Source organism: Dermochelys coriacea, chromosome 5 (genome assembly GCF_009764565.3).
Source record: "Dermochelys coriacea isolate rDerCor1 chromosome 5, rDerCor1.pri.v4, whole genome shotgun sequence".
Classification (NCBI taxonomy): Eukaryota; Metazoa; Chordata; order Testudines; family Dermochelyidae; genus Dermochelys; species Dermochelys coriacea.
This window is the reverse complement of record NC_050072.1, coordinates 21,177,328-21,191,803: the sequence shown is the minus strand read 5'-3', so window position 1 is coordinate 21,191,803 and position 14,476 is coordinate 21,177,328. Positions and strand designations below refer to the sequence as shown.

At 42.9% G+C, this 14,476-nt stretch overlaps 1 protein-coding gene across 1 annotated transcript in view; it reads left to right on the top strand.

Moving 5' to 3' along the window:
* The window catches only part of NARS1 (asparaginyl-tRNA synthetase 1), a 35,953-nt gene extending 21,544 nt beyond the window's left edge, over positions 1-14,409 (top strand). Inside the window, 5 exon segments of the mRNA XM_038401320.2 lie at positions 1,468-1,603; positions 7,875-7,988; positions 10,743-10,874; positions 11,967-12,098; positions 12,819-14,409. Of these exon segments, the coding sequence (XP_038257248.2) occupies positions 1,468-1,603; positions 7,875-7,988; positions 10,743-10,874; positions 11,967-12,098; positions 12,819-12,950 (646 nt within the window). The 3' untranslated portion in view covers positions 12,951-14,409.
* The last annotated feature ends 67 nt before the right edge of the window (positions 14,410-14,476 follow it).

The window sequence follows — 14,476 nt, the reverse complement described above, 5'->3', positions numbered from 1 at the left end:
TGAAACTGTTCTTAAAATGAACATGTGCTGGGTCATCGGAGGCTTCTGTAACATGAAATATATGGCAGAATGTGGGTAAAACAGAGCAGGGGACATACAATTCTCCCCAAAGGAGTTCAGTCATAAATTTAATTAACACATCTTTTTTAACAAACATCATCAGCATGGAGGCGTATCCTCTGGAATGGTAGCAAAAGCATGAAGGGGCATATGAGTGTTTAGCATATCTGGCATGCTAAGTTCCCTCTAAGCTGTGTGGCCGTGCATCTGCCTATTAAGCACCGTGCAGGTGCTCAGGGTTGTGGCTGGGAGATGTCTCTCCCCAAGCCCTAGACCTGCCACAGTGCCCTCCTCCAGCCCCAACCCAGCCCAGCCCCGTACCTGCCACGGCTGGGGGACAGGCGCTTGGCCCTGAAATCCAGGTGCTGCTGCAGGGAGAGACTGAGATGGGGGGGTCCTCGCTCCCCACAGTAGCCATGGGGAGACCCACTGCACCCCAAACCCCTCATTCCCAGCCCCACCCCAGAGCCTGCCCCAGTCCTGAGCCCCTCATCCCTGGCTGGAGCCCTCACCTCCCACACCCAATGCTCTGCTCCAGCCCTGAGCCTCCTCCCACATTCCGAACCTCTCGGCCCCTCCCTGCCACATGAGTTTTGTGATGTGCACCAATATGGAGGTGATCACACATCACCTCCATATTGGTGCACATAACAAAATTCATTCCGCATGTGGGTGGGAAAAACTACAGGGAACACTGTTGGCCTGTAAATACCTTGCAATTCCAGCTACGAAAGTGCCATGCAAATGCCTGTTCTCACTTTCTGGTGACGTAAATAAAAAGCGGATAGTGTTATGTTCCGTAAATGTGAACAAACTTGTTTCTTTGTCAATTGGCTGAACAAGAAATGGGACTGAGTGGACTTGTAAGTTTTAAAGTGTTATATTGTTTTGGTTTTGAGTTCAGTTATGTAACAAAATCTACATTTGTAAGTTGCACTTTCATGATAGAGATTGCACTATAGTACTTTATATGAGGTGAATTGAAAAATACTATTATCGTTTTTAGAGTGCAAATATTTGTAATCAAAAATAAATATAAACTGAGCACTGTACACTTTATATTCTGTGTTGTAATTGAAATCAATATATTTGAAAATGTAGAAAAACATCCAAAATACTTAATAAATTTCAATTGGTATTCTATTGCTTATCAGTGCAATTAAAATTCGATTTATCGTGATTAATTTTTTTGAGTTAATCATGAGTTAACTGTGATTAATCGACAGCCCTAGTTATAAGCTAAAAGTGTAGGGAGGGAGGGGGCAAAATGGCAACTGGGATGAAATCCTCCCCTCTCCTAAGGAGGTTGTCTTCATTACTCAAGTCCTCTTGCTTGTGCATGGCTGATGAAGGGGCGGGGGGAAGTGTCTTCATTCTGATGATTAATGATGTGACCTTGTTCTTCAGATATACTCACATTGAAGCTGAGTGTCCTTTTATGACCTTTGAAGACTTGTTGACCCGTCTGGAGAATTTGGTGTGTGATGTAGTGGATAGAGTTCTGAAATCGTCTGTATCAACCTTCCTATATGACCTAAACCCGGTATGTGGTGGTGTGGCAAGCAGTCCTGAATATTCACTTCTGTTTGGCGAGAAATATGACTTATGTCCCTCAGAACCTCAGCCTAGCCTCCTTTGGCAGCATATTTGCACAGGGGGTGAACAGAGCACAGTAGTGAGCTCTGATCATTTGTAAGACACTGAGTGACATCAAAAGGAGTCCAGCCTCTGCAGGGCTGATACCTACATCATGCACGGATAGGGGTGGTGGTTTATATCTTAAAGTCTCAGGACAAGCTGTTTGAATTCCAGAAGTGCCTAGGAGCCCCATTCATGGATCAGATAGCCTTTTATTTTGCTTAAAGTGAATTTGATGATGTATTACACCACCATGCATTCAGCTCTGGTTGCTACAATTTCAAACTCACCAGAGTGAAATTGCATCTGGTGCTTTTTCTCAGATTTGGAGACTCTGGAAACACACAAAGTCTAATGATGATGACCACAGAGTACAAAGTCTTATCTGTACTACAAGTTTTATTAAGCAATAAGTTACAATTACCCATGCATATAGAAATCTGACAAAAACGTATGCAGTAATTATAACTGTAGTCACACTCACATCCTCAAAGATATTCCAGGTTCGAGCAAACCTCTCAATAGATGATTGTTGCTAGAGAGATGGTTCCTGCTGGGGCTTCCTGTGGGCTCGTCCCTTGGGTCTTCCCACTTTTACCCAACAATGGAACTCTCTTTTATAGAGTTATTCTCACCACACCTAACACATATGCATGAAGGTGTCAAACTCTCTTTTCCTTATCTGTACTTCCACACCCCATAAATATGTCCTGTTTTTCATAGGTTGTTCTTAGTTACTCTTATTCTCATTAGCATCTATGCATACCTTGTACTCTGTGGTCAGGACAGTCATTGAAAGATGTTCCAGTCAGGTGTTTTGCGGTCTTGGACAATACATTGTGATCTATTGCAATCCATTTTTTTGTAATATCACCTATTGGCACATCTTATTCAGTAACCTTGCGACCTTGCTGGCACAGGGTTATTCCTATGTCACCCACTCACGTCAAGCGTTCTTAAGGCTATGGCCTAGTATGGCTAAGCTAAAATCTTATAGGTCTCAGCCTGTAGGCCTTGCTTTTCAGCCACGCCTTACCTATATACCTAATACACACTCATCACTCCTAAAGACTTATCTATCCTATACTTCTTTATAATCCTACAATTTAAATCTATAAACATTGATTACATAGGAAATGGCATATAAATTGACCATAACATCACATAATACAGTGACAAATGGATGATAACCAGAACTAATTGGTTACAGCCAAAACCCCACTGTGCTAGATACTGTACAAATAGAACAAAAAGATTGTTCTGCCCCAATCTAGGTATCTAACGAGATAAAAGTTGGAGACAGACAGACAAGGGAGCATGAGGAAACGGACAATATTAGCCAGTTACTTGTGCGGGTTCTAAGCGGAGACACAGTGCTCAGTAAAGCTGGTTCATACTCCTCATCCTGTCTGCAATGACCCACCTTACTTCATTGTCTTCTTAATTTCCCTCCAAAGCAAGCCAATAGCCTCCTACAGCCAGCCAGTCTCCTCTGTTACTAGCCAACTCATTCATGTTGTATAGAGACCAGAACATCTCCAGTTTCCTTGGCTTGTTCTGATAAGCACTGCCTTCCTCCTACTTGTTTAGTCTGTGCTCAGGAGGGTTTGGGGGAGGTGAGATACAGCAAAGGCCAGAGAGTGTGGTCTTTCCTTAAAGAGGTGAATGTAGCAAGTCTGAACTTGCTGCAAGTACAAGTTCTGACCCAGCCCTGTGTGCCAGCAGATGGAAACTCTCTCTTGGCATAGTGTCCAGTAGTGCTATCTGCAGTATGCCTTGAAACTGGTGCTGATGTACCCAATGCATCCATGCACAGAAGGGGCTAATGGCTGGAGTGCTACTGTATCCTGGTTCCTGCAGAGAGCACTCTGTGGGTTCAGAAAGCTGCAGGTGGAGAGGGATAGATGTTCTGTGTGCACACACTCACTCAGCATCCTAGACACCACCAGGTATTTACCCATGTCTCCCATAGAGGCAACTGCATTGCATTAGTGCACACATCATCCAGGTAAGGTCCAAGAGCTGTAGAGGGAGCCGCATTGGCACAGCTCTTCTGGGTGGGAGGTGTAAGGGAGACTAGTGGATGCGTGAATCAATTATTTTAAAAAATAATTAAACAATCCACTTTATTAAAGCAACAACAACAAAAGTAAGTTTTTTTTAAAAAAAGCAATTCCTCCATGGTTTGAGTTGTTGCAAACAATTCTCACAAAAGCTTATGCTCAAATAAATTGGTTAGTCTCTAAGGTGCCACGAGTACTCCTTTTCTTTTTGCGGATACAGACTAACACGGCTGCTACTCTGAAACCTGACATTTACTATATGTTAGCCCCGAATTGGTTGGTTGCTTCTCTCATTCAGACAATTTAAAGCATGGTTCTATTATCAAAGGATTCTTTGTCAAATTTGCTCTTTCTCAAAGTTCTTTCTAAGCATCACAAACTCTTTCTTGGACCTGAAAGCCCAGCTGTATTTATTCTGGCTACAGCCTCTTTTCTAGTTTGTTTCAGGGGAAGAATCTTTTACTCATTTGTTTAAAGCATGAGCTAGAAAATAGTCTGGCTTGCTCTTTCTAAGCCCTACTGGCTGTGCAGTGCTAACAGGTAAGCTTGTGGTGTTCACCAAAGTGAGCAGATAAGACTCTGAACACAGACAGGGAATAGATTTCATCAAGCCCTCGGATCGCTACCCCTTCCTGCTTCTCCACGTGGGCACCAATGATACTGCCAAGAATGACCTTGAGCGGATCACTGCGGACTATGTGGCTCTGGGAAGAAGGATAAAGGAGTTGGAGGCGCAAGTGGTGTTCTCGTCCATCCTCCCCGTGGAAGGAAAAGGCCTGGGTAGGGACCGTCGAATCGTGGAGGTCAACGAATGGCTACGCAGGTGGTGTCGGAGAGAAGGCTTTGGATTCTTTGACCATGGGATGGTGTTCCATGAAGGAGGAGTGCTGGGCAGAGACGGGCTCCATCTTACGAAGAGAGGGAAGAACATCTTTGCCAGCAGGCTGGCTAACCTAGTGAGGAGGGCTTTAAACTAGGTTCACCGGGGGAAGGAGACCAAAGCCCTGAGGTAAGTGGGAAAGCGGGATACCGGGAGGAAGCACAGGCAGGAAGGTCTGTGAGGGGAGGGCTCCTGCCTCATACTGGGAATGAGGGGCGATCAACAGGTTATCTCAAGTGCTTATATACAAATGCACAAAGCCTTGGAAACAAGCAGGGAGAACTGGAGGTCCTGGTGATGTCAAGGAATTATGACGTGATTGGAATAACAGAGACTTGGTGGGATAACTCACATGACTGGAGTACAGTCATGGATGGTTATAAACTGTTCAGGAAGGACAGGCAGGGCAGAAAAGGTGGGGGAGTAGCACTGTATGTAAGGGAGCAGTATGACTGCTCAGAGCTCCGGTACGAAACTGTGGAAAAACCTGAGTGTCTCTGGATTAAGTTTAGAAGTGTGTGCAACAAGAGTGATGTCATGGTGGGAGTCTGCTATAGACCACCGGACCAGGGGGATGAGGTGGATGAGGCTTTCTTCCGGCAACTCACGGAAGCTACTAGATCGCATGCCCTGATTCTCATGGGTGACTTTAATTTTCCTGATATCTGCTGGGAGAGCAATACAGCGGTGCATAGACAATCCAGGAAGTTTTTGGAAAGCGTAGGGGACAATTTCCTGGTGCAAGTGCTAGGGGAGCCAACTAGGGGGAGCGCTTTTCTTGACCTGCTGCTCACAAACCGGGTAGAATTAGTGGGGGAAGCAAAAGTGGATGGGAATCTGGGAGGCAGTGACCATGAGTTGGTTGAGTTCAGGATCCTGACGCAGGGAAGAAAGGTAAGCAGCAGGATACGGACCCTGGACTTCAGGAAAGCAGACTTTGACTCCCTCAGGGAACAGATGGCCAGGATCCCCTGGGGGACTAACATGAAAGGGAAGGGAGTCCAGGAGAGCTGGCTGTATTTCAAGGAATCCCTGTTGAGGTTACAGGGACAAACCATCCCGATGAGTCGAAAGAATAGTAAATATGGCAGGCGACCAGCTTGGCTTAATGGTGAAATCCTAGCGGATCTTAAACATAAAAAAGAAGCTTACAAGAAGTGGAAGCTTGGACATATGACCAGGGAAGAGTATAAAAATATTGCTCGGGCATGTAGGAAAGATATCAGGAGGGCCAAATCGCACCTGGAGCTGCAGCTAGCAAGAGATGTCAAGAGTAACAAGAAGGGTTTCTTCAGGTATGTTGGCAACAAGAAGAAAGCCAAGGAAAGTGTGGGCCCCTTACTGAATGAGGGAGGCAAGCTAGTGACAGAGGATGTGGAAAAAGCTAATGTACTCAATGCTTTTTTTGCCTCTGTTTTCACTAACAAGGTCAGCTCCCAGACTGCTGTGCTGGGCAACACAAAATGGGGAAGAGATGGCCAGCCCTCTGTAGAGATAGAGGTGGTTAGGGACTATTTAGAAAAGCTGGACGTGCACAAGTCCATGGGGCCGGACGAATTGCATCCGAGAGTGCTGAAGGAATTGGCGGCTGTGATTGCAGAGCCCTTAGCCATTATCTTTGAAAACTCGTGGCGAACGGGGGAAGTCCCGGATGACTGGAAAAAGGCTAATGTAGTGCCCATCTTTAAAAAAGGGAAGAAGGAGGATCCTGGGAACTACAGGCCGGTCAGCCTCACCTCAGTCCCTGGAAAAATCATGGAGCAGGTCCTCAAAGAATCAATCCTGAAGCACTTAGAGGAGAGGAAAGTGATCAGGAACAGTCAGCATGGATTCACCAAGGGAAGGTCATGCCTGACTAATCTAATCGCCTTTTATGATGAGATTACTGGTTCTGTGGATGAAGGGAAAGCAGTGGATGTATTGTTTCTTGACTTTAGCAAAGCTTTTGACACGGTCTCCCACAGCATTCTTGTCAGCAAGTTAAGGAAGTATGGGCTGGATGAATGCACTATAAGGTGGGTAGAAAGCTGGCTAGATTGTCGGGCTCAACGGGTAGTGATCAATGGCTCCATGTCTAGTTGGCAGCCGGTGTCAAGTGGAGTGCCCCAGGGGTCGGTCCTGGGGCCCGTTTTGTTCAATATCTTCATAAATGATCTGGAGGATGGTGTGGATTGCACTCTCAGCAAATTTGCGGATGATACTAAACTGGGAGGAGTGGTAGATACGCTGGAGGGGAGGGATAGGATACAGAAGGACCTAGACAAACTGGAGGATTGGGCCAAAAGAAATCTAATGAGGTTCAATAAGGATAAATGCAGGGTCCTGCACTTAGGATGGAAGAATCCAATGCACCGCTACAGACTAGGGACCGAATGGCTCGGCAGCAGTTCTGCGGAAAAGGACCTAGGGGTGACAGTGGACGAGAAGCTGGATATGAGTCAGCAGTGTGCCCTTGTTGCCAAGAAGGCCAATGGCATTTTGGGTTGTATAAGTAGGGGCATAGCGAGCAGATCGAGGGACGTGATCGTTCCCCTCTATTCGACACTGGTGAGGCCTCATCTGGAGTACTGTGTCCAGTTTTGGGCCCCACACTACAGGAAGGATGTGGATAAATTGGAAAGAGTACAACGAAGGGCAACGAAAATGATTAGGGGTCTAGAGCACATGACTTATGAGGAGAGGCTGAGGGAGCTGGGATTGTTTAGTCTGGAGAAGAGAAGAATGAGGGGGGATTTGATAGCTGCTTTCAACTACCTGAAAGGGGGTTTCAAAGAGGATGGCTCTAGACTGTTCTCAATGGTAGCAGATGACAGAACGAGGAGTAATGGTCTCAAGTTGCAATGGGGGAGGTTTAGATTGGATATTAGGAAAAACTTTTTCACTAAGAGGGTGGTGAAACACTGGAATGCGTTACCTAGGGAGGTGGTAGAATCTCCTTCCTTAGAGGTTTTTAAGGTCAGGCTTGACAAAGCCCTAGCTGGGATGATTTAACTGGGACTTGGTCCTGCTTTGAGCAGGGGGTTGGACTAGATGACCTTCTGGGGTCCCTTCCAACCCTGATATTCTATGATTCTATGATTCTATGATTCTATGATTTCCTGAGTAAGAAGGTGCTTTTTTTTTTTTTTTTTTTTTTTTAACCTGGCTACTTTCCTGACTCTAACTGCACTGCTAAAAGTAAATGACCTTTCAAACAACACTAATGTTTTCATGTGTCTAATCTTACATTGCAGAACTTCCAGCCCCCAAAACGCCCTTTCAAACGAATGAACTATACAGATGCCATTACATGGCTAAAGGAACACAATGTGAAGAAGGAAGATGGCACTTGCTATGAATTCGGAGAAGTAAGACCCTTTTACCCTCTATTCTTTTGATATATTAAAAGAGATTGGAGCTCAACTCTGAAAGTGTACCATACTTGTGGTTTCTTTCTAAATTTTGTGACTGGATCATAATGCAATAAATGCAAACAGTGATTTTATAAAGTACCTACTGACTACTTCTTTTTTTGGTATGGCCTGGTCTTCTAGCTGTCTAAAGAGTAATGTTGATCAGTGGAGCCAGGATTTCTTTAAGTCAATGTCTTTGTCTTCCTGAATACTGGGTTTCACAATCTATTCTCTGGTTTGAAGACATGTGGAGGGAATGTGGCCTTTAAGATGCTCTGAGCCTGAGGATCCATAGGGAAATCCACATGAGTCTTGGGTGGAGGAGCAAACCAAATGCAAACCCACATCCCCTCTGCATGGCATTCCCTCATAAGCTGTGCTAACATTTTCCTCCCACGGCTGTGTACTACACTCCTGGTAGTGCAGGATAAGTAGAAGGAACGGATGCCACTGGGTTTGGAAGGGAGCCTGCCTTATGGGTAAAAAAAATTAAAATAAAATAAAAATGGCAAAAACACATCATTTAAGATCAAAATTTGATTAAAACTTTTGATCAAAAATGTTTTAGAAAATTTGAGAAATTTGAATAAAATGTTTTGGTCAAAAAATTGTATTTAGGGTATGCTGAGGAAGGAAAATTTAAAATGTAGGTTTAAAAAAAATTGGATACATTGTATTTTGCTTTTAAAAAAAAAAGGTCAAATTTTGTATTATTTCAGTCAAAAAACCAAGAAATTTGGATCAGGAAAATTTTATTATTTTGGTCCCAAAAGCTTTTAATCAAAAAGTAGAGAACTTTTGGTGAAAAGGTCCAACCTCGTTTTTCTTCTCATTCTCTTTTAACTTCCAAACTATACAGTACCTGTGCTTTTAGTTGTGGGGTATTTTTTCTCCCTCTGCCCGACTCCTCTCTGGATTTAGGGCCCTTTGCACCCTTTTCTGTGCACAGCAAGGGAAACAAAATTACACTTTTGTGACCTTGACATGGTCTAAATCCTCAGAGGGGCTATGTATCTGCAGCTCCTGGTGCAATCAGTGAAAGCCCCAGGTGCTCCATCCCTTTTCAGCACCTGGCCCTGTGTTTCTAGTGTCTGGTTTATCTTTAAGTTTTGCCACACAATGTGGCATTCTTTATTCATCACAAATAAGGCTGAAGCTGCCTCTGGTTTGAATTGTCATGTCTTCGGTGCTGTCAGTGCCTGCCTTAACCCAGAATTGAGAGGGAAATCATGTTATATTTTAGATTTCTAATATAACTTTTACATGTATTTAAATCACAGGCAACAATGGAAGTGAACATTGACCCACACACGTGGTTGTTACATTTGTCATTAATTGAAGAAGCATTGCTTGTATCTGTTGGAATTAGACTTAGACCTTGTCTACGCTACAGAGTTAGGTGAACATAAGGTAGTTTACATAGACCTAATTGTCGGTCTATGCTACGGCCTTGATTCCGCTGTAAGAGCCGTACTACACTGACATAACTCCACCTCCATGAAAGGCATCGGGCTTATGTCAGTTAGTTAGGGTGATGCAGTGCTGGAGCCGTGAAATTGATAAGAGGCTGTTAAGCTTTCTGCTGTGAACCCCATACCTGGCACACAGCTTGGGCTGTCACCCCAGGGCGAGTGGGGGGTTCCCGGTTCCCAGCAAGGCTAGTCCTCTTTAAGTTGGTGGAAGCAGTGCTGGTGAGGATGTGCATTGCTGACAGAAGGAGGACATTGTGGACATGAAACACTGCAGCTGTAAGTTGACCTAACATAGGTTGACTTAAGTTTGTAGTGTAGATGTGCCCTTAGTTTCTTTACATCCTGCACCACTTATTGCAACCATTTAGAGAATGGTCCTAAATTGGTGGAATTTCAGTTTGGATGAGTTTTAAGCTGTGCTTTGATTTTGATGGAGTTGAGAACCCATGCTGGTGATATTACATTTTTGTATAAATAGATGAAATCTACAAAAAAGGGATATTTCATTGTAGTTGCATTTTATGCTAGATCATGTGAAACATATGTTACCATAGATTTGACTGTATGATACTTTATTATTAAATCAAGTTACTTGTAGCAAAGGCAGAAAATGCTAGCAATCTAACGACTATTAAACTGTGCCTGTTTTTATTATTAATAGTAAAACTGCTGAATTGATTTTTAAAAAAAAGAACCCCTTCTGGAGTATATATTGCTAGGTGTCCTTCAACATTCCTTAGTAACTTCAAAGTTAGGAGGGTTTTGATGTAGTGGTACATATAGTTGGTCTTTAACTGGTCATTCAAGATATTCATATATGCAATATATAGATTAAAGGAAATGCTTAAACAGTTCTTAGCAGTGAGACCTAATGCTCATGGAATATGTAGCACACCTGGGTTTCAGGGCCAGATAAAACTAGCTTTTGTGTAATAGTAACTGATCATCTGAAAGTACTCCACTTTCTTCTCAGTTTCCAATCTGGGGCTGGCTTAGTTTTTCCTAGTGTCTTAGCTGTAACCCTCTGATATGTAGTGAATATTCTGATGCAAAATATTTTTTTCCTGATTTAACATCTCGGAGTTTGATTAAAATTGCTTTCTCCCCCCCCCCTCACCCCTGCCCAAAGCCTTCCTCATGCCTGTGTTGTTATACTGTGTTCTTTGTGCCTGACATCTATAGGAGAACTCAAGCAGTGTCTGGCCATAAATGTTAATAAAATCTTGTTTAACCTCAGGATATCCCAGAAGCTCCTGAGAGACTGATGACAGACACCATTAATGAACCAATCTTGCTGTGTCGATTTCCTGCAGAGATAAAATCCTTCTACATGCAGCGTTGTTCTGAGGATTCCCGGCTTACTGAATCTGTCAGTTTGTATCACACAGTATCCTTAGTTTCTTTCTGGGGTTGGGAGGGTGCTTGTGTGTGTGAATGCACAGAAAAATATAATGACGGGGTGGGAGAGTCAAGTGGGATAGCTTTTAGTGAAATAATATTTTTGCATGTGTCTGTGCATGGCTTGTTTGCTTTAAAAAAAGAAATATTGAAGTAACTGTATACCTGCCCTGAGAAGAATAAATGTCAGCATTTTACTAGGGCTTTTGTTTAGTCTGATCACACACACATGCTATATAAAGATAGTTTTCAGTCTAATAGTGGAAGGAAAAGAACAGTCTTACAGTTAAAGCACAGGTCCAGAAGTCAGGAGAGCTGGGTGCTATTCTTAGCTGTGTATGAGGAAAGATTAAAAAGACAGGGACTTGCTCAGCTTGGAAAAGAGATAACTAAGGGGGGATATGATAGAGGTCTATAAAATCATGAATGAAGTGGAGAAAGTGAATATGGGAGGAGTGTTTATCCCTTCACATAATACAAGAACTAGAGGTCACCCGCTGAAAATAATAGGCTGCAGGTTTAAAACAAAGAAAAGGAGGTGCTTCTTTACACAACGCACAGTCATCCTCTGGAACGGATTGCTGTGGGATGTTGTGGAGGCCAAAAGCATCACTGGGTTCAGAAAAGAATTGGGTAACTTCATGGACGATAGGTCCATCAATGGCTATTTGCAAAGATGGTCAGGGACGCAACCCCATGCTCCACGTGTCTCTAAACCTCCAACTGTCAGAAGCTGGGATAGGGTGACGGGGATGGTCACTCAAAATTGTCATGTTTTGTTCATTCCCTCTGAAGCTTCTAGCACTGGCTACTCTCTGAGACGGGATAGTGCGCTAGATGGACAGTTGATCTGACCCAGTAGGACCAATCAGCCTCTCTGCTCAAATTCCCCTCCAGTAAAATGGGGCTAATAGGACTTGCCATCCTCCTTAGAGTGTGCCTGAGAAGTGCTACCATGCTAACCTTTTAAGCCTATGATTGTTTTGGGGTTGGCTTCCCCCCCACCCCCGGTTCAAGTAGCTTATATGTAATGGTTTGTGACCTCCTGTCTTGTCTGTTTTAGGTTGATGTATTGATGCCCAGTGTTGGTGAGATAGTTGGAGGCTCAATGCGTATCTGGGACAGTGATGAGCTACTAGAGGGTTATAAGCGGGAAGGTATTGACCCCACACCTTACTACTGGTATACAGATCAGGTACGTAAATAGATTTTACTCCCTGCATGTCAAATACAGAGGGTGTGGCTTTTTCAGGTCATGCTAAAATGATAGTAAAAATTAACCTGGACAGTTTATTTTAGAGGGATCAGGACTTCTCTACCTTTTGGCTACTTGACCCATTGCATCTTGCAACTGGTTGCTACCTGTGGCAAGGTAGTTGTTAGGCTATTGAAATTGCTTTTGCTTGCTGCAGTACATACAGCCTCTATTAGACCTCCGTGCTTAGAAGCTCCAGTGCAGCCTGGAAATGGCTGGGCATGTGAAGTGCAATTCTCTCAGAAAGTCTTCTGCCCCTGCTCTGCCTATTTGAAAGGCAATAGTTCCCCTTGGCAGCTTCCAAGTATAAAATATTTTTGCTTTCAGTGGACAGAAGAGTAATTTAGTCTGTTGGAAAATTAACAGTCCATCAGCAGAGGTTGCAGGGGGAGGGGAATGGGGTGGAGAAGGACAAAAGGGTGGGAGGAAAGTGTAGTGTAAAGAGTTGTCTTTCACCTTCCTCTTTCCCACTCCTTTCTTTTCTGGATAATAATATCAGGAATCAGACTCCCGCTCATTCAATGGGATGAGCTCATTTTAGTTTCCCCATTTATCGTTCAGAATATGAGCCCCTGAGTGTGATATTTATCCCTGTGTAGATGAGTAACAACAGGTTGATGCATTTTTTAAAATATTTCCTCTTTGCATTTTGTTCCATAGCGTAAATATGGCACATGTCCTCATGGTGGGTACGGCTTGGGCTTAGAACGTTTCTTAACATGGATTCTGAACAGGCATCACATCCGTGATGTATGTCTGTACCCACGCTTCGTCCAGCGCTGCAAACCTTAACCACTTCCTCAGGAGAAATTCAACAGAAAATCAAAGCAACTTCTAAAGTCCTACATGTGAGGGGGGGGAAAAAACAGTGCACTATGTCATCCTACAGTCCGTCTAAAGGCAAGAGCTATTCCTCCTTGTTGCTTAAGCCATAAAGAAGTACAGTTTTACTAAAACAACTGTCTAATATAGCAGGTGAAATTCTGCTTATTTGGAAGGTAACATCACTTTAAAAAAAATCTACAGAAAAATGGCTATTTTGTCATTTTAAAAATCTGGTTAGGGGCATTGCAGCTTTTAGCTCACAGCAAAGTTTTCATATTAGATTGACATTTGAAACATGCAGTGTATAGTACTTAGCACGCAACATTTATTTCTCCTGTGACTTTAACATTCAACCTATATGTATCTTAAAACATAGGGGCATTTGATTTTCTTTTAAAAGAAACTGGGTTTATGTTCCATCAGCAGTTTGGGGGTTGTTTTGCTTAAATTAAAAGGCAGATCGTTTACAAATACTATTGTGTATTAATATGAGAGTGTGCAGCAGAAGTTAATAAAGATGGAATTGTGTAAACTGTTAGAAATATGATCTTAGAACATTTGAGCCCAATCCTTCATTTACCCAAACAAAACTCTCTGCAGTCAGTAGGAGTGTAGGATTGAGCGCACCATCCTCACACAAAAAGATCTGCTTTCTTTTGATAGAGTTCATTAATTTGGAAATGATGGCTTCCGTTTTGCAAGGTGCAGAACACCTTCCGCTGCTTTTGATGTCTGCCAGAGATCAGTGGTCTACACCTTGCAGAACTGGGCCCTTTAACAGGACCAGCCATTGTACAGCCTACATATTGAGATAGAACAAGGTGAATGTTGTCTGGCTTCTCCTGTACACCTGCATGTTTGAGTTCCCTTAATCGGTTGGTCACTGTTGCTTGATACATAGGAAGAAAACTGAATTTTAAAGACAGTGATACAATTTGATAACTTTGAAACTGAAATAGTTTAATTTCAGCATTATATGATTATTTGAATTAGTGTCCTCTTTAAGAGTATTTTAATCTAAGGAGCATATTTTCATAGGTCAGTAATGTCTTGTCTCCCAGATGGCTTTATACTGACTAAAGTTTGGGTAATGGGCTCAGTGTACTGTTTTTGCTTCTCCTCTATGGATTCCCTCAATGATTGTAATCAAATGTTACTTAATTATTAAGTGTTTTGAGCTGTCAGAATGCATTTTAATCATAAATTAGATAAATCTTACTGGAACAAATAGTAGGTGGATTATTTGAGACCTACTTGGATACCTGCCTTGGGACCTAATCTGGACTTTTCATCTACACTGTATTTGTAAATTGTTAAACTTCACATTTCTGTAGCAAAACGTTGTTTTTCCTTTTAGAATTTTGCATGTTGCACACATAAATCAGTTCAATCTGCTAGTCAATAAATTTAGCATAACATACAAAAATGTGTTCAGGGTAATAACTTTTGGACTGTCCCCTTTTTGTACTTGTTCTTTTTTTCTCAACATACTC